The following is a 20,300-nucleotide window of genomic DNA, read 5'->3' on the forward strand; positions in this document are numbered from 1 at the left end:
TCAGCCTGACTAGCATTATATTTACAGAGTGAAGTGTAGAAAATATGATCAAATAACCTCAAAAGAAAATAGAACCTCAAATTATATATTTTTTTAAATTTAGTCAGCCAACTAATATATTGTTAAAGAAGCACAGGAATTAATCAAGTTTCCTATTGAATTAATATTTTTGTTTGACGATGATCAAACTGTAATGAAGGGAAGTGATATCAAATGGAGAGAAGTAGTTAATGTGATGAGATCATTCACACTGATTTGTTTATTTATAGTGATGAAAAAACCAACACGTTCAGCTCTTAACTGTGAAAAGAAGCTTTGTGTTTTTGAGTTGTTAAATATACAGTACAGGTGTTAAGTGTACTACATATTTAACATTCAAATGTGGTTACATGGTGTAGTCAGGATAGCAAAAAAGAAATTCATACACGAGTACATCCACAGACCAATGTGACTGTAAAAAATTTATAAAGGTGAACTTATTTTGATCAAGGTGGATGTATGTTAAGTAACTTTGAAAGGTTTTGTCAAATTAAAAATAGACTAACAAGAAGCTTCTTTGCTCCTCCAGGTGGCGCTCCACCGTTTACTCCAGCCGTCCTCCACTGTGAGCCTGACCCTGTGCAGGAACATCAAGCATCTCCGCCGTCCTCTTCAACCGGACCAAGGAGCTCGACCTCCGTGATGAAAGTGTTCGCGGATGAGATCGTATAAAACACAAGTCCTGTCGTGAAGCCTTTCCTGTGTGTTAGAGGTGGTTCATCTAGACAGAGAAGTATAGTGTTCTTTCAGATGCATTAGATTTGCGACTAATGCAAGATTTGAACTCACCTGCCACCTCATGCAGCCGTTATGGCGCCACCACCTTACTCCATCATCTTGATGAACTCACCATCAGCAACTTTCAAGGGTCTGCAGGATTCAATACCACTTTGAATTAGACACAACCACACCTGAGGCCATGAATGAACCCACTACACCACCCGACATGCTGCATCTCAGGGAACATTTGTTGTACGTCAACCCGCACTTTGATTGGGGACTTTTAAAAAAATATTTTACAATTTGACTGCACATTTAGCCATCTAGACAGAGAAGTATAGTGTGTTCTCAGATGCCTAATCTGTTTGCATTAGATATGCGGCACGTGCAAGACTAAAGTCAATGATAAAAAGTACAGTCAATGTTCAAGATTGAACACACTTCTAAGTTTCAGAACCAACAATTTGAGCTAATTGATCAGAGGTCCACCTTCTATTGACTTCAAGTTTCTCTGAATAAGCTGGGGATTGAACCAGCAATCTCAAAACTGGAAGACTGACATGTACCTTGATTTTTATATTATATTGACTTTTTTCCATTTACTTCTACCCCGCTACAATCCCATGTATCATCAGAGTTTGAGATTTTTGTGAAGAAGTAGGAGTAGAAGTTCCGAAAATGTGTCATTTGTCTCCCTAAGTAGCTCAGTGAGGTAGATGTCAATTTAGAGTTTTGAAATTGTTGGTTTAATCCCCAGGTGGTTTGGAAATTTTTGAAGTCAAGGACCCAAAGTATACAGTCAATATTGGAAGGAAACAGAAGGTGGACTTAAGATCAATCAACTCAGACTGTTAGTTCTAAAACTTTGAAGTGTGCATTCCATCTTGAATATTGACTTTTTACTGTGGGTCCTTGACTTCAAAATTCTCCAAACTTGCTGGGGATTGAACCAGCAACCTCAAAAGGTCAAGTCTGTGATCTGCCTTGCTGAGCTATTCAGCCAGACATTCATAAGTAATTTCGGAACTTCTACTTCTAGTAGTTCACAAAAAGCTCAAGCAACTCAGATGGCACATGATGTCTTTCATCTGGGTCTTGACTGCAGACACTGACTGAGCTTTGACTCGCTCAAGCTGTTAAATGATGGACATAAAGATCTGAGAAAGAGGGATCAAATTCAAGATTTTTGTGAGGAAGAAGAAGTAGAAGTTCTGAAAAAGCTGCAATTGTCTGGCTGAGTAGCTAAATGAGGTTGAAGTCAGATTTGACGTTTTGAGATTGTTCGTTCGATTCCCAGCTTCTTTAGAGAAATTTGAAGCCTATGACCCAAAGCATACAGTCAGTATTGGAAGGAAATAGAAGGTGGACTAAAGATCGATCGACTCAGACTTTTAAGTGTTAGTTCTGAAACTTTGAAGTGTGCGATCCATCCTCAATATTGACTGTTTACTTTGGGTCATAGACTTCAAATTTCTCTAAACAAGCTGGGAATCGAACCAACAATTTTAAAACTTCAAATCTGACTTCAACCTCACTGAGCTACTCAGCCGGTATTCAAGATTTTTTTTTTCTCCCTTTACTTCTACCAAACCTTAAGATGTGACTCTGAGGTCACCTTGCCAGCTGGACTTGGCTCACAGACTCGAGTTCCGACTAATCCTTACTCACAGGTGAGTAACTGGGATTATTCATTTTATGTCTCATTTTTTTTTTCATTGAAACACACTGCAAATGAGCTGATTTTATTGTTTGTCTCTTTCCCTTTGTTTAACACAGATATGCTTGTGACATGCGGGTCATAAGATTTCTGAGAGAGAGGACCCTGGGTAACAGTTCCTCCCACTTCGTCAGGCAGCTGAGGGAAAACCACAGCTGGGAGTGGCTTAAGCACTCTGCCGTACCGGCATGCATGCTCAGAGTTTGATTCTTGCACACGAGTTCAAATCTTGCACGTGTCGCATTTCTAATGCAAACAGAGTAAGCATCTGAGAGAACCCTATACTTCTCTGTTTAGCAGGCTAAATGTGCAGTCAAATTTAAAAACATTTTTCCAAGTCCACATTCAAAGTGCAGGTTGAGCTACAACAAATATTCCCAGAGATGCAGCACGTCAGGTGTCGAGTGGGTTCGTTCATGGCCTCAGGTGTGGTTGTGTCCTATTCAAAGTGGTATCAAATCCTGCAGACCCATGAAAATTGCTGATGGTGAGTTCATCAAGATGATGATGTAAGGAGGTGGCCACAACGGCCCCTAAACAGCTACATGCAAATCCTCGCACGTAGGTTTGAATCTTGCATGAGTCGCGAATGAGAGAACTCTCGACGACTAATGGTGCGGATGTACAAGATTAAACATTTTCAGGAAATATTCACGGCCTCCGGTGTGGTTGTGTCCTACTCAAAGTGGTATTGAATCCTGCTCGGTAAAAAGAAGAGCTGTGGATGGAGATGACAGTTGGGAGAAACCACAGAAAGATTGCTGAAGTTGAGTATATTAACAGGATGGTGTATATTAACATGATTGTAACTTATTATAACATGATGTGTATATTAACAGGATGATGAAGTCGGGGGAGGCCCGAGAGGTTGTAGATGAAGAGTGATGATACTGGGGGTAACGTCAGCCCCCTGGCCCTTGAGACATTTAAACTTATTTCTGAGTAAAGATGTTGAACAGAAACTTTGTGGCAGTGTTTTCATTTACATAAATCCTACAAAACACAAACAAGTTGACTGAAAACGTTAGCAGTTTGTCCTCTCGAAAGCCAACAGCAAGTTAAATGCGAAAAAAACTGGGCCTGAGTTTCCTGAGTAAGACGCTGGTGAAGTGGTAAGCTTTTAGTCTCACATGCGAAAGGTTGACAGATCAAAACCACCCATTTTTGTGATTTGATTGAAACAAAACATACATTTAAACTTATTTCTGAGTAAAGCTCTCGAACAGAATCTGTGGCGTAGGGGCAATGATACAGGTATGGACATATTAGGGTCCATGGTTTGATTCCCGCCTTTTGCAATTTGTCCTCTTGAATGTCTGCTGCTGCTGATTTGATGAGAACAAACTAGAACAAACGTATTCATTCCGTGGCGTAGTGACAATGATACAGGTATGGACATATTAGGGTCCATGGTTTGACTCCCGCCTTTTACAATTTGTCCTCTTGAATGTCTGATGTTCATAACAAAAAACTGGACCAAGATCAGTGTGAAAGTTGTGTTGAGTGGTAAGACACGAGGCCCTGGTGCGAGAGACCTCGGGGTCAAGACATGGACCTGGAATTTCCTCAATTCCCGTCAATAGATAGAGGAAAGCAGGAGAAAATAATGTCTGTAATAACGTGAAGATATATTCACTTGTGAAATTCCCTACAAGCGTTGGATACACTGGTTGGCGTCGTGACGGTGTGCTGTGAGATGATGGGTAAAAAAATTTATGAATAAAATAATTTTTTAGAAAAAAAAACACATATAAAATTGGTTTTACTTCTATTTACCAAATGACCTGACTTGACCCAATTAAAAAAAAATTGAAAAATACACCTAAAAGAACATTACAAGACATGGACAGACACTAATCTGTATATGCTTAAAAGCACAAATTAAAAAAATATATGTCATATTACAAGCCATTACTTTCTCAGGCACATTCTTTTCTTTTTTTTTAAAGATCTGTGTAAGGTTCAGGCCTTTTAGGTTTAGTATCATCAAATTATGGTAAAGATATTGAAAATGAAAAGCTGGAGAATTGTATTACGGATCATCTGAACAGGAGAATTTAAGAATCAGAGGTGGAGGGATGAAGGGGACTCACTGGTAAAGATGGACGAACTGCGGATGAGGGTTGACGGGGTCCAGGGGTGCGTAGATCATGTGCACTGCAAGACAAGATGGAGGAGAGAGGGTCACAGTGGAGGAGTGATACACAGGTAAAGGTCTTAGAGGGTCCATGATTAAATAACACATGTAAGGTATTCAGTTTTTATGTCATACTATACTATGTTGTTTTTGCAGTTTTTATGCCATACTATATTATGCCGTTTTTTTCACATTTCACATATACTATGTCGTTTTTTTGCAGTTTTTATGCCTTACTATACACAAAAAAAGCAAAAATGTGCAGAAAATAAATGACTTGCTGGGTGGCTGCTGGGCATAATCAACACACCAATCAAGACTTTGTGTGTTTTTGACATCACTGATCCAGACACAAGTGTGTCCGTTAATCAGTACATTTACTGTGTCACTGTACAGTTTCATGTATCTATACTTTACTTAAGGAGATTTGTTTTTCTACTCTGCTACATTTTTATCATTCATTGCATTATATGTTTATTTTTTATTATATAATTCTGCCAGATCACTCAAAGGACAGCTGGATTAGTCCACTGATCCAATGACAGCAGACAGGTAACAAATTCACTCATAACAGTCTCCGTGTTGCTGCTGGCCTTGTTACTTTGAAAACTTTAAGTATATTTAAAGGCAAATAATGACTTTTTGTGTAAGTGGTTCTTTTATTTGAGTAAACCTCAGTGTGTTTGTTTGTTTGACTTCCTCCACCATTGTCATCAACCTGCCACCACTGAAGAACGAGCACCGGGTGTGTTTATCTCCTGATGCTAGTCAGGCTGCAGGTTTTCACCTTCAAACACATGTAAACTGTGAAAAAGCAGCACCCACCCATTAAAAGTTGAAGATGTACTCACCAAATACTTGTTCCGGGTTCGCCGGCTCCGTGAGGAAGTGACGACTGGCAAACAGGAAGTGGAGGATTCCAACTGAATATATAGGGGAAAAAGGGGGCGGGCGACTTGGGACGTACCGGGAGTCCACAGGGTTGAAGTTTGTTTCTGTAACACAAACTATTTAACTGTACAAACAACCAGAAACATACCAGAAATGACGGTTTATTCTGCTATATTATCACATTTGATAATTCTTGCGGTTCTGTTTGTGTTCAAGACAATATACAACACAGCAGCAGTTATTAATCTACCGTCTGTTCATTAATTAACAGTTTCACAATTTGACCCAGTGATGAGCCAGTTTGAAGAAGGTTGAATCAGAATTTTTTTGACATGCTTTCATATTTTAAATGTCCTCTCTAGAGTAATTCAGATATTTTCTGTACATGTGAAAATAAATGATCTACATATTGGCAAAAGAAAAGAGTAAAATGTTTTATTGTGTCAGTAAAGATCATAACATAAGGCACACGAACTGTAACAGGGTAGACGTCACACCAGTGTCTTTCTCCAGCTGTCATCATATCTCCTCATACACCACCACCTGTCCCCCATTCATACAGCAACACACACCATCACATCCTGTCTCCATCTGCAGGACTCAGAGGGAACAAGTCATCACAGCTCGGAGACATTGATGCAACACATTAGCAGGCGAAAAATGCTGCAGCTCATAGTACGAGGTCAAGCACACGGAGCCTTTAGCAAAAATATATTCATATGTAATTATACACCTTTTCTACACATTGAAGCAAATCAGTTATACAAAAAATGCAGAAACTATCTCGGTACATTAACTGGTGAGCCGTTTGTAAGAAAGTCCATGCTTGACATTAGCATCAGCTGGCAGTATTACAGAATCAAAAAATAGTAGCAGTACCTTTGTCTTAAAACAGTTATAGGAAAGAACTAGAAGTCCATATAAGGCCAAAAATATTAGCTTTTAAAACAAGAAAACATACACAAAAGACATTTCAAATATACATGTTTTTATAGGAGGACTGAAATATTTGTCCCTTTCAAGCAGTTTGAGTTTCACCCGAACAACAAAGACAGGTCTGTTGGCAGAGGAGTGTCATGGCTTCTAGATACTTTTTGGTTGAAATGCCAGAGTTCCCAGAGTTCAAAGCGCGAGGACAGCAACGGCCATGCTACAGGGTTACCACTAGTTTCAGGGCAAAAAGGAAAATAAATGTCGATTTTGAGAATAAAAGTGCAATATTTTTGAGAGAAAAGTCGTAATATTGTGAGCGTAAGTAAAGGAGGCAGTATATTAGGTAACAGCTGCAAGTCATGTTGTCAACAAGGAAAGAAATGAAATATTCTACGATCTGCACAATTCTGAATTATCTGATAATAAAGTTAATTTGTTATCAAGTAAAAATCGAACCTACATTTTTACTACATTAAGGCCTTTTCTATATCTATTGCCTTTTTCGTCATTTTATGCGTTAAAGTAAAATAGCAAATGTATACATTATATATACTGGATATATTCATATACTGTGATTTTATGTGGTGTCATAAAAATAAACTTTATTTATAAAATATTGTGACCGTTTCTTGTATAATTATGTCTTCATCTTAAAAATATCACTGATATTTTTACTTTTTACCTAAATATTTCAACTTTCTTCCCTTAAGAACACAATTTTGTTTTGCTGGAAGTGGCATTAAACCCATTATAATATATGAAACCAACTTTTGTTATGCTCAAATTAACAGTTTCCAGAGATTCTCTGATCTCTCATTTAGCAAATGAAGCTTTGTCATAAGAGACATTTACGTTTGATTGAGAAAATGATCCCATCATTTCACCTTTTTTTGTTGCCAAACATACTGTACATGGACATTTTGAAAAACTCAAATGCTGCTCAGTTAATTTCAGGGTCCTCTTGTTTAAATTATCCCACGTTCCCTGTAGCTTCCAGGCTGCTGAGTCTAGTACAGGTAGCCGTCAGGGAAAGCCAGCCCCTGGGTGCCCTGCTCCCCTCCGTCAGCCAGGTAAGGACCCTCCTCCTCAAAGCTGGGCATGGGGAGGCCGTCCTCCTCGCTGGGGGGCGGGATGGCGTCCGGATCTGCCTTCAGACTCGGCCTCTGGTTGTCTGGAAAAGCCATCGAGAAGAGCGCATCGGAGTTGCACACAAACTTGTAGACGTACCTTTCCCCAGCCACCTGCAGCAGGAACCAACCAAAGGTGAGAAAGATTAATGGCCATATTTTTTTTGAAAATTATTATTTAGTGATTTTGTAAAGACACTGATGATAAAAGAAACAAATCCAACTAATACTTCATGATGTAATTGTAACCAAATGTAAGATCTGAAACGTGACCTGCCTTTACCTTCTGCATGATGCCCTTCTCGTAGTAGTACCTCAGTGAGCGGCTCAGCTTGTCGTAGTTCATGGCCGGTCTATTTTTCTGAATCCCCCAGAGCCGAGCCACCTGGACACAACACAGGACAGAGAGATTTCCAAAGTTTCTCTTTGTATATATGTCTTTTGCACAATTTTGAATGACTTAATATTTGAACTGTGTGATCACTCAATATTTCCCTGCCGGCTCAATAAAGATGTTTTTTCATTTATTAAAGTACAAGCAACTTCACGTCCCTCAAATCTAAATCAAAATTTCTGCCTCCTTTTTCCTTTGTTAGGCTTTGTCGTGGACTGACCTCCTCAGGGTCAATCAGTTTAAACTCCATGTTGCGTCCCGTCCACACGATCAGGTGTCCGTTAGCTGGGTTGTCCAGCAGTGTGAGCAGAAACTGCCAGAGCTGCAGGGAGCCGCGGCGCTGGTATGGCAAACCCTCCTGTTTCACTTTACCTGCTGTGGTAACAGTAAAAAAAGCCATATTTTAGAATACTAATAAGTCCAAATTCTATTTTTTCAATCCACACTGGAGCACCTTCTTAGTTTCAGTCTCACCTTCGAGTCTTTCTGGCACAACACAAGTGTCGTCATAGTACACATGTGGCTCTCTGTCGTGACCAAATCCTGCAGGGGCGACAAAATATAATATGAGAAAAGGCAGACGACACAACTGCAAAGGTAATAGCCTTTTTCACAGCCGACACCACTCACCGATGTTGTTGTTGTTGTTCTGGTACAAGACAGAAGTTTTCCCAAACGATGACGACTGGCAAGTTTGAACCTCTGGAGGACACAAGTCAACACGATCAATCACGAGACCTCGTGAGCAACTTCCCCATTCTCTCAATGCTGATCAATTCAATCTATTGCCCCTGAGGAACAACCCTGTGGGCTGGATTCTAAACTAACAGGACACAGAGAGTGAGGGTAAATGTCAGCCTGCTGGAGCAGACGTGCCTCCACACCCTTTATTTATTCCTTACACAAATATGTGTCAGAACAGGTGAGGAAACAGAGCCACTCAGAAGCACGTGGATGACTCCTGTGTTTGTCAGTCGGCTCCAGGACAATGAGACCACACAAGTGCTGTGAGCAGTTCTGTGCTCACTTACACATACTGTATCTAAAGCTAAAGATATGATGACTGATTTTATTAGACATGCCCACACTCATGAAGTCCCCACTACAATGGGTCAGACAGTGGAACGTGTGCAATCTCAAAAGACGTTTATCGTCCTGAGGTGTCGAACAAAGCATACAAATAAAAATAGCTTTGTTCCAGCAGCCAACACACACATTAACCTACAGCTGTGTCCCAGTGTCTTCAGCCACGTTCAACATATACATAGAGATGATAAGAAAATTCCCAAAAGAGATGTGGCAGATCACACACACACACACACACCTGAGTCAAAGCCAAAGTCTCTTGGCTCCTGCTTGATCGTGACATGGTTGAAGGTGGTCCGGGGCTGGGCGAGACCCGGGCCAGGCGGCGGCCCTCGCTCCGTGTACCGCGGGTCCACCAGCTCCTGTTTGAAAACTCGGGGGCCGTGGGGAACCAGGGGCTCTGAGAGGTGGCGCTGGTACAGTGGGCGCCCGTCGCGGCTCGGGGCGGGGTACGGCGAGTTTGCCCTTTTCTCCGGAGGGAGGAAGGACAAGCAGGGCTCTGACAGCTGCCGCTGGAACCTGAATCGTGGAAGAACGGGCAGCAAAGGGTTTAAGGGTTTTTAACTGAATTTGTTTCCAGGGTTACACCATGTGAAGGGAAGTCCTTCAAGTAGTCACAAAAAGAAAAAATCAGGGAGGTCAGGTGAAGCTCAAAAGCTCTAAAACAGGAGGGGCATAAATAAAAGTTAGTATAAGAAAAGCAGAAAAAACAACCAGCTATGGCGAGAGTTTCATTCACAGGCCCTTGTGAGGAATATCAGGAAGAGGAGTCAGTGGAGCATGAAGTTATGAGTTGTAGGAGGCATACAGTGAGAGATGATGAGGAATAATCTGAGGAGATTAGGGGCGCAGGAAGTCACATTTAAAGGATTACTGAGCATGGTTGAGAGCGCAGGTTAGAGGGCTGTTGGCTTTCTCGATGTACACAAGCGTTGTTTTTTTTTAGAGTAGTGTGATGGATAAACTGGTACAATATGGAGGATAGTGAGTAGTTTGGGATTTAGAATGTAAACTACCGTCTGATCCACACTCCGGAGCAGAAGGAGTCTGTGATGCACCAATAAGATGGATGCCATGCGCATGCGATACCATAGTCATTATAAAAAAAAGGTTATAATCAGATCTCAACCTTTGTTCCCCGCTGAAAGCTGCGCCGGGACCGGTGACGTGGGGACGCGGCAGCGCAAACTGCTGGTTGTGGCTGGCAGGTGTCAGGCTGTGGTGGTGGGAGGGGCTCATGGGCGGCACGTGGCGCGGGATGCAGCCGCTGGTCAGCTGGGGGGAAGATGGCTGTAGCTGTCTCTGTAAGGGCGGAGGTCCAGTCGGATGGGTGGAGCCACACTGTGCTGCAGGTGTGGCGGATGGAGTCAGAGCTGGCTTGTTGTCACAGGCACTGAGGAGAGAGAGGATGTGATGGGAGGGGAAGACAAGCGATGCAACCAAAATGTTATCATATCACGCGTCGGTCTGGAATTGTCATTTGGTACCTGTAACTGTAAAGGCACATGTCAGCTTGAGGCGTTCTGCAAGGAGACAGGTCTTTGGACGGACTGGGCTCTCGTTTCACTTTGCCCACAGGCGGTCCATGAAACATCACTGCAAACACATGAATAATAATCATTATTATTTTTTAATAAACTCCAGATTAAAGTTGAAGAATATATACCAAACAACTAACGTGAGTGCATATGGTCGCCTCCACAAAATACCTTGTGTAGATGACCTGGTGAAATTGTTCTCCAGAATCCGTTTTAGTTGTAAGTTGTAAGAGAATTCACTTTCAGCCCATAAATACAGTGTCAAGATCATAATACTCCTCGGTCACTCGGTGACAAATCTCACAGTAAGTTATAACATTTTTGTAAAAAATGAGAGGAGTAAACAGCTGAGAAAAAAACCCTGGTTTCAAAATAATACCAACAGGATTTACTTCCTCAATAGGTCAAATTAATGACGGATATTTGAACATTTTTAGCTACAGAGCAATATCTACCTTTTCATGTACATTTTCAGCAAAGTGATGAAATAAGTTAAAAATTGATTTGACATTCTCTTTGTATCCTTTGATTTTTTTTTTGTGTTTGAGTGGATGAAAGAAAAACCCTCCTATCTGATCTCCACCTCCCTGGCTGCTGCCGTGACGACACCACGCAGCCAATGTTTCCATCCACAACACGACCGCTGCCACTTTTATCGTCCGAACCGTGAGTCATTCTGTTGGGGGGGCAGCTATCAAATGGCAATAAAACACATGCTGTACGTGTTTGGCAGCGGCACTAAACGCACCCTTTTACTCTGTATCGCCCTTATCTGTGACATCACGGTGTTTAAAAGGTACAGGTGGAGTTGCTGGAAGTCGTTTTTACAGCCTCCGCGTTTCCTGTGCCGCACAACTTCGACTCTCATTTAACTGGCACAGATCCAGATGTGGGCCACACGACCGAGGGTCACGTTCTGTACTGCCAGTCAGTGTGCGAACACTGTAAACACAATTGTATTTACACCAGTGGCCTTGAGGGAGGACACGGACTGTACTCGTTCACCTGGGTTTGCTGCTGCATTCATGCATTGTTTAATTTCTAACCAATAAGAGCATTAAAGTATAAGTAACTGCACAGCACAACTTACATATTAATAAATCTGAAAAAATAACCTCCCCTCCAATACCTATTGGTACTGATAAATGGATTCTTAAAAAAAACTAAACAAAAATGCAATTACAGCCAAGTGTTTTTAACAGTTTCTCCACAGGCTTTGAACACACATTTGTGAGAATGGATCAACTGATGGTTGGTTTTGCTGTTTCCGTAGGGTTGACCCTGACCCTAAGTCAAGAGTCTGGGCGATGGACTGCTCCAGGACAATGTCATCAGGAATATCCGAGAAGCATGAATAACAGAAAGGCGCGTTGTTCTACAAAATGCTCGCTCCCTGTCATTCAACTCTGAGCGCACCCTCTATAAATATTCAAGGAGAAGCAGCCACTCACAGTTATTGGACTGGAAATCTGGGACAAACTGCTCGTCGTCGGGAACCTGAGCTGTCAGGGGAAGAGAGAGAGAGACAGGACATTAAAGGACTCTTCCAAGTACTTTCCTGGAGAAACGTATTATTCTGTGTCTCAAATTTCTCTCCAGGTTGTTATATCCTTCAACCTGAAGACACGGTGACTTTTAGGTCTTACCTTCGGCAATCCAGATTTCTTGGAGCTGGCTCAGATCTTGAAAAAGCTCTGTACAGACAGAAAATATACGAAAATGCATGTGAAATTATTTGAAATTTAAATATAAGTAATACGTTTCATTGGTGGTTGCCACCTTACCTCCTCAGTAACTTAAATAAATCCTCTATATAAGATTCCCACCACTAAATCCAACTCTAACATATCAAACACACTTTAATAGACGAGACACGGTGCCCTCTTGAGCCTACCCTCTGTGTCCTGAGCCAGCTCTGTGTCCACAAACTTCCTTTTCCTGTCGCTGAGACACGTCTCTGCTTCCTCTGAGTGACACTTCTGGAGGTTGAACGACCAAAAAAAAAAAAGAACTGCTCAGTAAACACAAACTGTCAATCATTAACATAAATGCAATTAATCCTCATTTACTTTAGAAACTCACACTCTCGGGGACCATGAAGGGCACCTGTTGGTCATAAAAGCCGTCCATGTTGCAGGGGTCTTCAATCTGGAACAAAAGAGGGATGGGAGGACAGTTTTTTAGGGGAAACCAGTCACTGTGATGTATTCTGAAGCACTGACGCTGTTCTGGAGGTAGAATCGTGGCCCCAGTGGGTTTGTGCTTTTGTTACCTATATAACCCCCCCCCCCCCCACCTTACAGGGTTTACAGTGGCTGTAAACGCGTTTGTTGGCAATGACTGCATTATGCAATCCGATAATGTTTTTGTCTGAGCAGCCTCCTTGTGAACATACCAGGATGGATGAACAACGTCCGTTTTTTGTTGCCTTAGTAAAAGGAGGATGCCAATGTTTAATATGTCTCATTTGTTAAAATGACATTAGCAGCATGGCAAATTCTAACTTGGTTGGTGTGTTTTTCTACTCTAAAGGTAATAGTTTTAAAAATGTGTTTATTTTGTTATTTACATGAACTTACAACGTAACAAGCCTTGTGGTGACAGTAAAAGGGATACTGGTACATAACCAGTTTTAACTTTCAAAATGCCTCACGGGCTTGCAACCACCACAAATCAAATTTGAACCCATTTGGTAAAAGTGAATCCATTTGAATTCAGTGCAGCATTTGAGTCCACAGAGCAAACTGTCGCATAATGAGGTGGAGGAGTTACAGCTTCACCTCTTAATTATAAGAGAGTCCTCTCATAATCACAGCACATGGAAGTTTACAGTCAGGAGAAAATGTCTCCTCTTACAGTGGGGGCTCAACACCTCTGCTTCACTTCAACATAAAATAGAACACAGGTATAAACCGGGTTCGTTCTATTCTTGTTTTTTTCCAAGAGGCGTGAAAGTGGAGGATTTGTGAATGGACTTTGGTCCATCGGTGACCCGCAGGGGAGGACAGCGCGTACGGAGGGAGCTCCTTGTTTTTCTCAATGAAGTGAAACTTGATCTTCGCAGGGAGGGAGGGAAGAGGGAGGGGGTGGGGGGCAGCTCACCATTGACAAAAAAAAAAAGTGCCTTTGCCACAGTACACGGAGAAAATATGGCGATGCTCCGGGGGCCGCGGACACAGCCGCTGCACGCCCCCGAGGCGCCGCGCTGCACAGCAGACAAACGCACGCGCGCGGGGGCAAATGGACGCGAACGATACCTTTGATTTTCAGAAAATGGCGATCGCCTCCGAAGCTGCTGGCTGCCAGGAGCAAACCGCGACGATGCGGTCAGAGCACCGAGGGAATCCGACAGAGCTAAACAAGCCCCCCCCCCACATGTATATATATACACACACGCGCGCCCATCTTTTCTTCTGTGTGACAGAATAACAAAGCAGGACTCACTTGGTCAGTGACGTTTCGTGGCAGAGTGAATTGAACCTGACGCAGATGTCGTCCCCTTCATCCCCTGCAGCTCTGCGACTAGAAAAACTCACCAGTGGGATTTTTTTTTCTCAATGGAGCGCTCTCATCGCTGGGTCTGAACCGCCCCGAGCCCTGCGCTGTCTTCCCATTGGCTAGAGCGCCGAGTCCGTCAGAGAGCGAGCCAATCGGCTTCGAGACGGCGCTGACGTGCGTCGCTTGTGTTTTTTATGAATGGCTTCGCGGAGCCACATCTCTCTTAAAGGGCCAGAGCTGCCATTCCAATATAAAAGTGAGTGAAGTGATAAATAAATATATGATATTATATGATATTATATTACATGAAAGTACCTAATGCACAAATTTAAAAAAACAACAATAAATTTGTTTGACAAATATAAAATAACATTGTAAAAACAATAATAAACAATAATATGAAAACAGCTGCCGTTATTAACAATTAATACATTTCATTTATAGAAATCTTTTCATACTAAAAGCAATCTCAAAGTGCTACAGAGTAGAAACAAGATAAAAGTGCCACTACTACTACAACTGTTATTACTATGTATTATTATTATTAATAATAAACATCATCATCATAAAACACATGACAATAAGACTAATGTTTAAACAACTTTTCAATTAATCAGTTAGTCAACCATTAGAAAATGAATTGGACTAGAATTCATTCATTATTTTTTTTAGTGTAAGGGGCCATTTACACCTTTGACGAACCACGAGGTGTCTTGGGTTGTGTTGTTGAGTGAAGCCTCCTCGGCACATGCAGAAGGTTGCAAAAAAATCTAGACAGAAAATTCATGTATCAAATAATTTCAGAGAACATATGGCTGAAAACAGCTTCTCTGAGGAATGTAGAATATGGGAAATGTCTTTTTTAAGACATATATGATAATTATCAGGGCACATTTGTTCAAGTGTAGAAATACAGTACTACCTCTGCAGACACGCACACACACACGTTGAGGATTTGTAACTGCTACACGTTTGACTGATTTAATTCCCCACATCACACATGGCTGCTTCAAAGTCCATTCATCTCAGTGGGTGGCAGAACAGTTTCTCCTCTTGGAATTCCACTTTGGTCCCTTTCCACTTCATAACCAGCCCCTGCAGAGATAACACCGGATTATGTGTAAACCTGGCACGAGGTGCTTTTATAGGCCCGGCACCGAGGCTTTCATATACTGTACAGCGCCTCTTTGAAAACAGATGCTTCTGGACAGTGGATGCAAATCTAAAGCATAAAAACATGGTTGGCCATCAGAACCATGTTCCAAAGTATTTCCTCAACCTGGAATGCAGTCTTTGCAATTCTATACACCTTTTATTAAGTTCAGGAGACTTGCACCCGTAGTGCAATAATCATCATGCTGGTCTTATTCATATATATCCTTAATTGTCTTGGCCAAAATGATGCTGAATTTTGCAGATATCCTGCCCATTGCAAGAACATTTCATCTTCAGTAATCATTGGAAACCCTATTGCCAGTCCAGTCTAATGACTTCAGACCGAATGACCTGTTCAGATGGATGTTTCTTTTTTTTACATTGGACTTGGAAACTGCCTGATCAGCATCAGGGGATGCCAGAGTGGATCTGTGTGCGATAAAGTTTCCAGTTCAAACATCAGCTGAGCTCAGCAGGTCTGTTACTGATTTGCAACACCATCCTGTTTACCTGGGCGGCCGCGCATCGACTGCTGTGTACATATCATATCACAGATTTTTTTTTTATCCTTCCGTTTTGACAGATAAACACGCATGATATAATCCAACATTTCCTGCGACAGGATATTGCAGTTTTACAGTTTCTTATCAAACGTTTTAGCAAATCTTTTTTTATGATCTTATTTGCTTCTATTTTTCTTGCTACTATAATTCTGCCTTTCTGTGATATTAAGACAAAAATTTTGACTTATTTGCTCGCGGTATTGACTGTGAATACAAAGTCACAATTACATGAATCGTGATATTGACTCAGTAAATTAATATAAAGAGATACTGGTAAGAATAATTTGATGAATTCACTATTTGCTGTACATGTGCTTCCTGGTTGTTCCATTGAGAATGACAGCTCATGTCCTGGCCCTGTAATGAAGCTCTTACACCACTAGGAGGCTCTTATGCCTCCAACATTCTTGGTGTCCTGATTTTTTTTCTTTCTATGATATTTTGCTCAAATGTTTTGTGTTAGTGCCACACTTTGTGACCTGTTAACACAAACATCTGAATGTCAGCTCTTCTAGCTTTGTGCAGCACAGTGGCAGCAGCCTGTTGTATGTGCCTATATTCTTAATGACTCCAGATTTACTGTATGTGTATTTGGAAAATTGGAACTACTTTCTGTTAATCTTTAACACACCATTAATGAGATAATTTTCGTGTTGAAGTCAAGTCACTAATAAAGGAAAGGGAATGACATTGTCTGATAAGTCTGCAGTAATAAATTAATTTGTCAGAGTCACAGCTGCCCGACACACTGTACAATTATGTTTTGTTGTGTGTTTATTGCTGCTCAGCTGTATTTTTCTGCTGTGTCCAGCACAGGCTGTCATCTAAGAACAATGGCTGCTGGTAGACCAGGGGTCCTTTTTGTTGAAATCTCCTGAATCATCGGTGGGCTTTTGCTACCTTTTTTTCTTCTTTCAAGGCTTTTACCCTGACAAACCAGATGTGAGCACACAACACACAATTGGACACATGCACATGACACTCAGTGATGCTCTACCCCTTAATTTGGTGCAAATGATCCTATCCTTATTTCCTAATGATTCGTTTTGTAATCTAATGAAATAAACTCACACCCATTATGCTGCAGAGTGTGTGCCTTTATTTGCAGGTGAGGATGAGTGGAAGGGGACATGTGTGGAGTAAAGTGTGGTCTTTGGTGTGTCTAAAAGTCCACGACGCGTCTAATGGAGCCCACAGACGGATGGAGGGCCCCCCACTCTGCATAACGCCGGTATTCACCCTTCTCCAGCAGGTACTGGCGCCCCCTGTAGTTTGGATGCTCATAGAAGATCCAGACGCCATCGTGGACGTGAGCCGATTGGACGTCCCGGTAGCGCCAGCGGTCCAGCAGGTTGGGCAGATCTTCGCTAAACTCCATCATCTGGCCACCGAAGTCTGGACGTTCATAGATGCGGATCCTGTGCCTGCTGGAGGGCTTGAACATCAAACGAGACATGTGTTAACCAGTGAGCTTTAAAGGTGCTGCCAGTCAGATTTAGTTACCAGACGGATCCAGGTTACCTGTTTTACTTTGTTTCCAGTCCCGATGCTAAGCTCAGCTGACTGTCTGGTGGCTTTTAATTTCAATTTTCACTTTGGTCAGTAAAGTTATGTTAACTCGAAAACAGGCTACACTTACACGTCAAGTCACATTTCAGGACTTACATATCTAATGAGGCGACAGGAGCGGATGGTGTCGTTGAAGCCATTCCAGCTCTGGAAGTTGGGGTACTCCCCTCTCATGAGGAAGTACTGGTAGCCCATGTACTGGGGTCTCTCATAGACGACCCAGGCCCCACCCTCCACCCGGATGGAGTTACAGCGGCTGAAGTGGGAGCTGAGCTCGGGACAGTCACTGCTGCATTCGTAGTAGCGACCCTGAAAGTTCTTGTCCTCATAGAAGAAGATCTGCAAGACAGTATCTGCGTTAAACAGTGTCTGTTAATAGGTGCTGACTAAATCTACAAAAATAAGACCCGAGTGGTACACACTAAAAACTTGTAGATTGTAATGTAAAATACATCAGTTATCGCCCAAGGACACTAAGACATGCACACACAAGGAGCCAGGGATCGAACGACGACCTTCGTGCTGCATTGCTCGTCAGATGTTGTGGTTTCAGTGTTTTCCACTGCCCCCAAGTGGCCAAAAAACCCCCAAACAAAAACTAAATAAAACGACTGCAGCTTTAAAGTTTTTCTTAAGGTTTCACTGACTTTAAACCCAAGTTCAGACACATTAGACCACCAAAAATCTACAGCATCATTTCATGACAAGAAATATTTAGAAACCATCATCCAGCTTCGTCACAGAGCAACAATGACATTTCACCGATCGTCACTTTGAATTGAAACATTCATAAAACAATCCACCCGTTGGCACGAGGAGCACCATATTCGGTCATACAGTTACAGCACTCACCTTCCCTGTGCGCTCCATAATCACCTTATGTTTCTCTTCACCCAATCAAATTAAAGCCACTCATTCGCACTGAATCACCAATGCTCCACTTTTATATGAAGGCCAAAGAAATGCATTGCCAGGAGAACGATTGTCATTCAAATGAGCTCCCCATTAACTTTGGCACATTGGCTGATGCTGCAAATGTTTTAGCAAATGGCTTTTATATGTGTTGATGCAGAAGTTTAACTCCAGAAAAAAATTTGTTGTGATGCTGCTGTAAACTCACTTTACTTGCTTGAACTTTTTAATATTACTGATAATTTCACTCTCACTTTTACAGTATGTTCATGTGAGTTTAAAGAGAATTGTTTTGAAACTGAAAATATTGTATTCAGAAAATATTTAATGAATACTGCCATTGTGCAGTGTGTTGATAATGGCATATGTAATTTCATTTTTGTTGAACATATTTTTTAATGGTCTATAACACTGCATCAATGAATTTGTTAAATATATAATTCCAATGTCTATATCATGATTTATGCTATTGAAGCGTCTTAAGAAACCTTTTAAAGTTGGTTTTATGCCTGCAATAGTCTCGCTATAAAATGTTACATTTAGAATATTAATTATACTGAAACTATATTTCAAAACAACTTAATTTTTGAGTTTGTAAGGAATTTCAGGTTTCAGGAGGTTTGCAGAAAGACAAGTCGAAGCAGCCGATGAGCAGTTTCGGCGGGAGACGTTTATTTCAAGATGTGGTTCATAGCACAAAACGAAGACGATTCAAAGTGCATATGGGTGTACAGTCCTAAGACAAACAGGCAGCGTGGGATGTCACATGTTTGCTTGTCCATACAGGTACACATTTGCGTCATCATCCAAAATATCTTTGACATGACATGAAAAGATATTGTTCAGAATGCTTACACTCAGGACACATTCTGCTTCTACATATCCCCCCTTTTGAGGGTCTTCTAATCCTCAAAACACTGTGTCCTTAATCATCATTACCAATTAAAATACCTAAACAGTCATGCATTACTATTTAAAAATGTAAATACCTGAAAATCATTCCGATATTACTATAACGATGCTGATCAACAATGAAACAATTTCAATGCCTTCAACATTAGCAAGATCCCCGCAGACTCAAAGCATATGATGACGAAAAAAACTATAAACTGCATTTATAGGGAAAATTTCCTCATGGCCCCATCCCGTGTACAGCGACCACCGTCTTGGCATGAATTGAATCTGCCTTACATTATAAATGAACAATGGACAAAATGTAAATCAATAAAAAATAGAAAACTCATCCTAATGACATCAAAATCAAGATGACTGTAAATAAAGTCACAAAGTATAATTAAACATATAACGCATATAATACTTGTGTGATCAATCAGCGTACACAAAATATGAAAAAATTGTTTAAACTCAAAACTACCTAAAACATCTCTTATTTAAAAACTAACTATTTCATACCATGGACAGACAGATTGCCCTACATTGTAACATGTGATTTATGGTGATTATTAGAACGAGTCCTCCGGCATGCTCCACCCGTTGAAACATAGTCAGGTTTCACTTTGTTGTTCTGTTTAAACAATTTTCTCCTCGTGCCTTTATTGTTCCAGTTAAACAACGTCTTCCTCGTCCAGACAACCCGGACTAGGAAAAAAGGTCCGGTTGTCCAATCCCCATTTGAGCAAACTGAGATATTGTTCACAATGCTCACACTCAGGGCACATTCTGCTTCTACAAGTTATCCAACAAAAGCTCAAAATGATTTACAAGTTGGCTTTAAAATGCTTTATAACACTTTGACTTGAGGTCAATCACTGCAACATACCAAAAGGTTTAGTGTCATAGTCATAACTGGAGTCTGGAATACCTCAGATATGATGCATAATACAAATATTGAGTAATACGGATGGAGATAACAATGAATAACAAACAACAGTATATTATTTTTGGATGATGACTTTATTTTAATTTTATTTTTTTATGGCCACTCTTGCCCAGGATGACACAGTACGTGTATGTCAGAAAAAGAAGTATCCAAGTTCACCACATATTTGTAAGTGCAGAAG

The 20,300-nt window shown here is 41.2% G+C and overlaps 2 protein-coding genes and 1 long non-coding RNA gene across 8 annotated transcripts; all 3 read right to left on the minus strand.

Moving 5' to 3' along the window:
* Positions 1-227: 227 nt before the first annotated feature.
* LOC118301348 lies at positions 228-5,522 on the minus strand. Of its 3 annotated transcripts, none has more exons than XR_004790292.1 (3): positions 5,465-5,522; positions 4,570-4,633; positions 228-760 (listed from the first exon to the last, which is right to left on the minus strand). It is a non-coding gene; the product is annotated as an uncharacterized LOC118301348 (long non-coding RNA). The 3 variants fall into 3 exon arrangements; XR_004790291.1 differs by having other exon boundaries at positions 228-909; positions 5,465-5,507; XR_007030420.1 differs by lacking the exon at positions 5,465-5,522 and adding an exon at positions 5,439-5,459 and having other exon boundaries at positions 228-909.
* Positions 5,523-5,925: 403 nt separating this feature from the next.
* LOC118301270 (ETS translocation variant 5-like) lies at positions 5,926-14,176 on the minus strand. 4 transcript variants are annotated; one of them, XM_035626602.2, is made up of 13 exons: positions 14,027-14,176; positions 12,665-12,730; positions 12,477-12,558; positions 12,229-12,276; positions 12,034-12,084; positions 10,532-10,640; positions 10,174-10,437; positions 9,283-9,563; positions 8,589-8,660; positions 8,433-8,501; positions 8,179-8,333; positions 7,848-7,949; positions 5,926-7,678 (listed from the first exon to the last, which is right to left on the minus strand). In XM_035626602.2, exons 2-13 carry the CDS (start codon positions 12,710-12,712, stop codon positions 7,445-7,447), a joined length of 1,515 nt encoding a protein of 504 aa, XP_035482495.2. In that variant the 5' UTR covers positions 12,713-12,730; positions 14,027-14,176; the 3' UTR covers positions 5,926-7,444. The 4 variants fall into 4 exon arrangements, with proteins under 4 accessions (XP_035482495.2, XP_035482493.2, XP_035482494.2 ...); XM_035626600.2 differs by having other exon boundaries at positions 7,842-7,949; XM_035626601.2 differs by having other exon boundaries at positions 12,477-12,561.
* A 2,784-nt stretch (positions 14,177-16,960) lies between these two features.
* LOC118301435 (gamma-crystallin M2-like) lies at positions 16,961-18,237 on the minus strand. The gene is made up of 3 exons (XM_035626939.2): positions 18,220-18,237; positions 17,464-17,706; positions 16,961-17,233 (listed from the first exon to the last, which is right to left on the minus strand). Exons 1-3 carry the CDS (start codon positions 18,235-18,237, stop codon positions 16,961-16,963), a joined length of 534 nt encoding a protein of 177 aa, XP_035482832.2.
* Between the last annotated feature and the right edge of the window lie 2,063 nt (positions 18,238-20,300).

The sequence above is a fragment of the Scophthalmus maximus genome, chromosome 2 (genome assembly GCF_022379125.1).
Source record: "Scophthalmus maximus strain ysfricsl-2021 chromosome 2, ASM2237912v1, whole genome shotgun sequence".
NCBI classification, from domain to species: domain Eukaryota; kingdom Metazoa; phylum Chordata; class Actinopteri; order Pleuronectiformes; family Scophthalmidae; genus Scophthalmus; species Scophthalmus maximus.

Coding starts and splice junctions, on each gene's coding strand:
- LOC118301270 (XM_035626599.2), bottom strand. CDS start 12,712: ATGGACGGCTTTTATGACCAACAGGTGCCCTTCATGGTCCCCGAGAGT. Junction 10,641..12,033: donor AGATTTCCAGTCCAATAACT/GTGAGTGGCTGC, acceptor ATGTGTTTGCAG/TGATGTTTCATGGACCGCCT. Junction 8,334..8,432: donor TGTGCCAGAAAGACTCGAAG/GTGAGACTGAAA, acceptor CTGTTACCACAG/CAGGTAAAGTGAAACAGGAG.
- LOC118301435 (XM_035626939.2), bottom strand. Junction 17,234..17,463: donor CCTGTCGCCTCATTAGATAT/GTAAGTCCTGAA, acceptor TTGATGTTCAAG/CCCTCCAGCAGGCACAGGAT.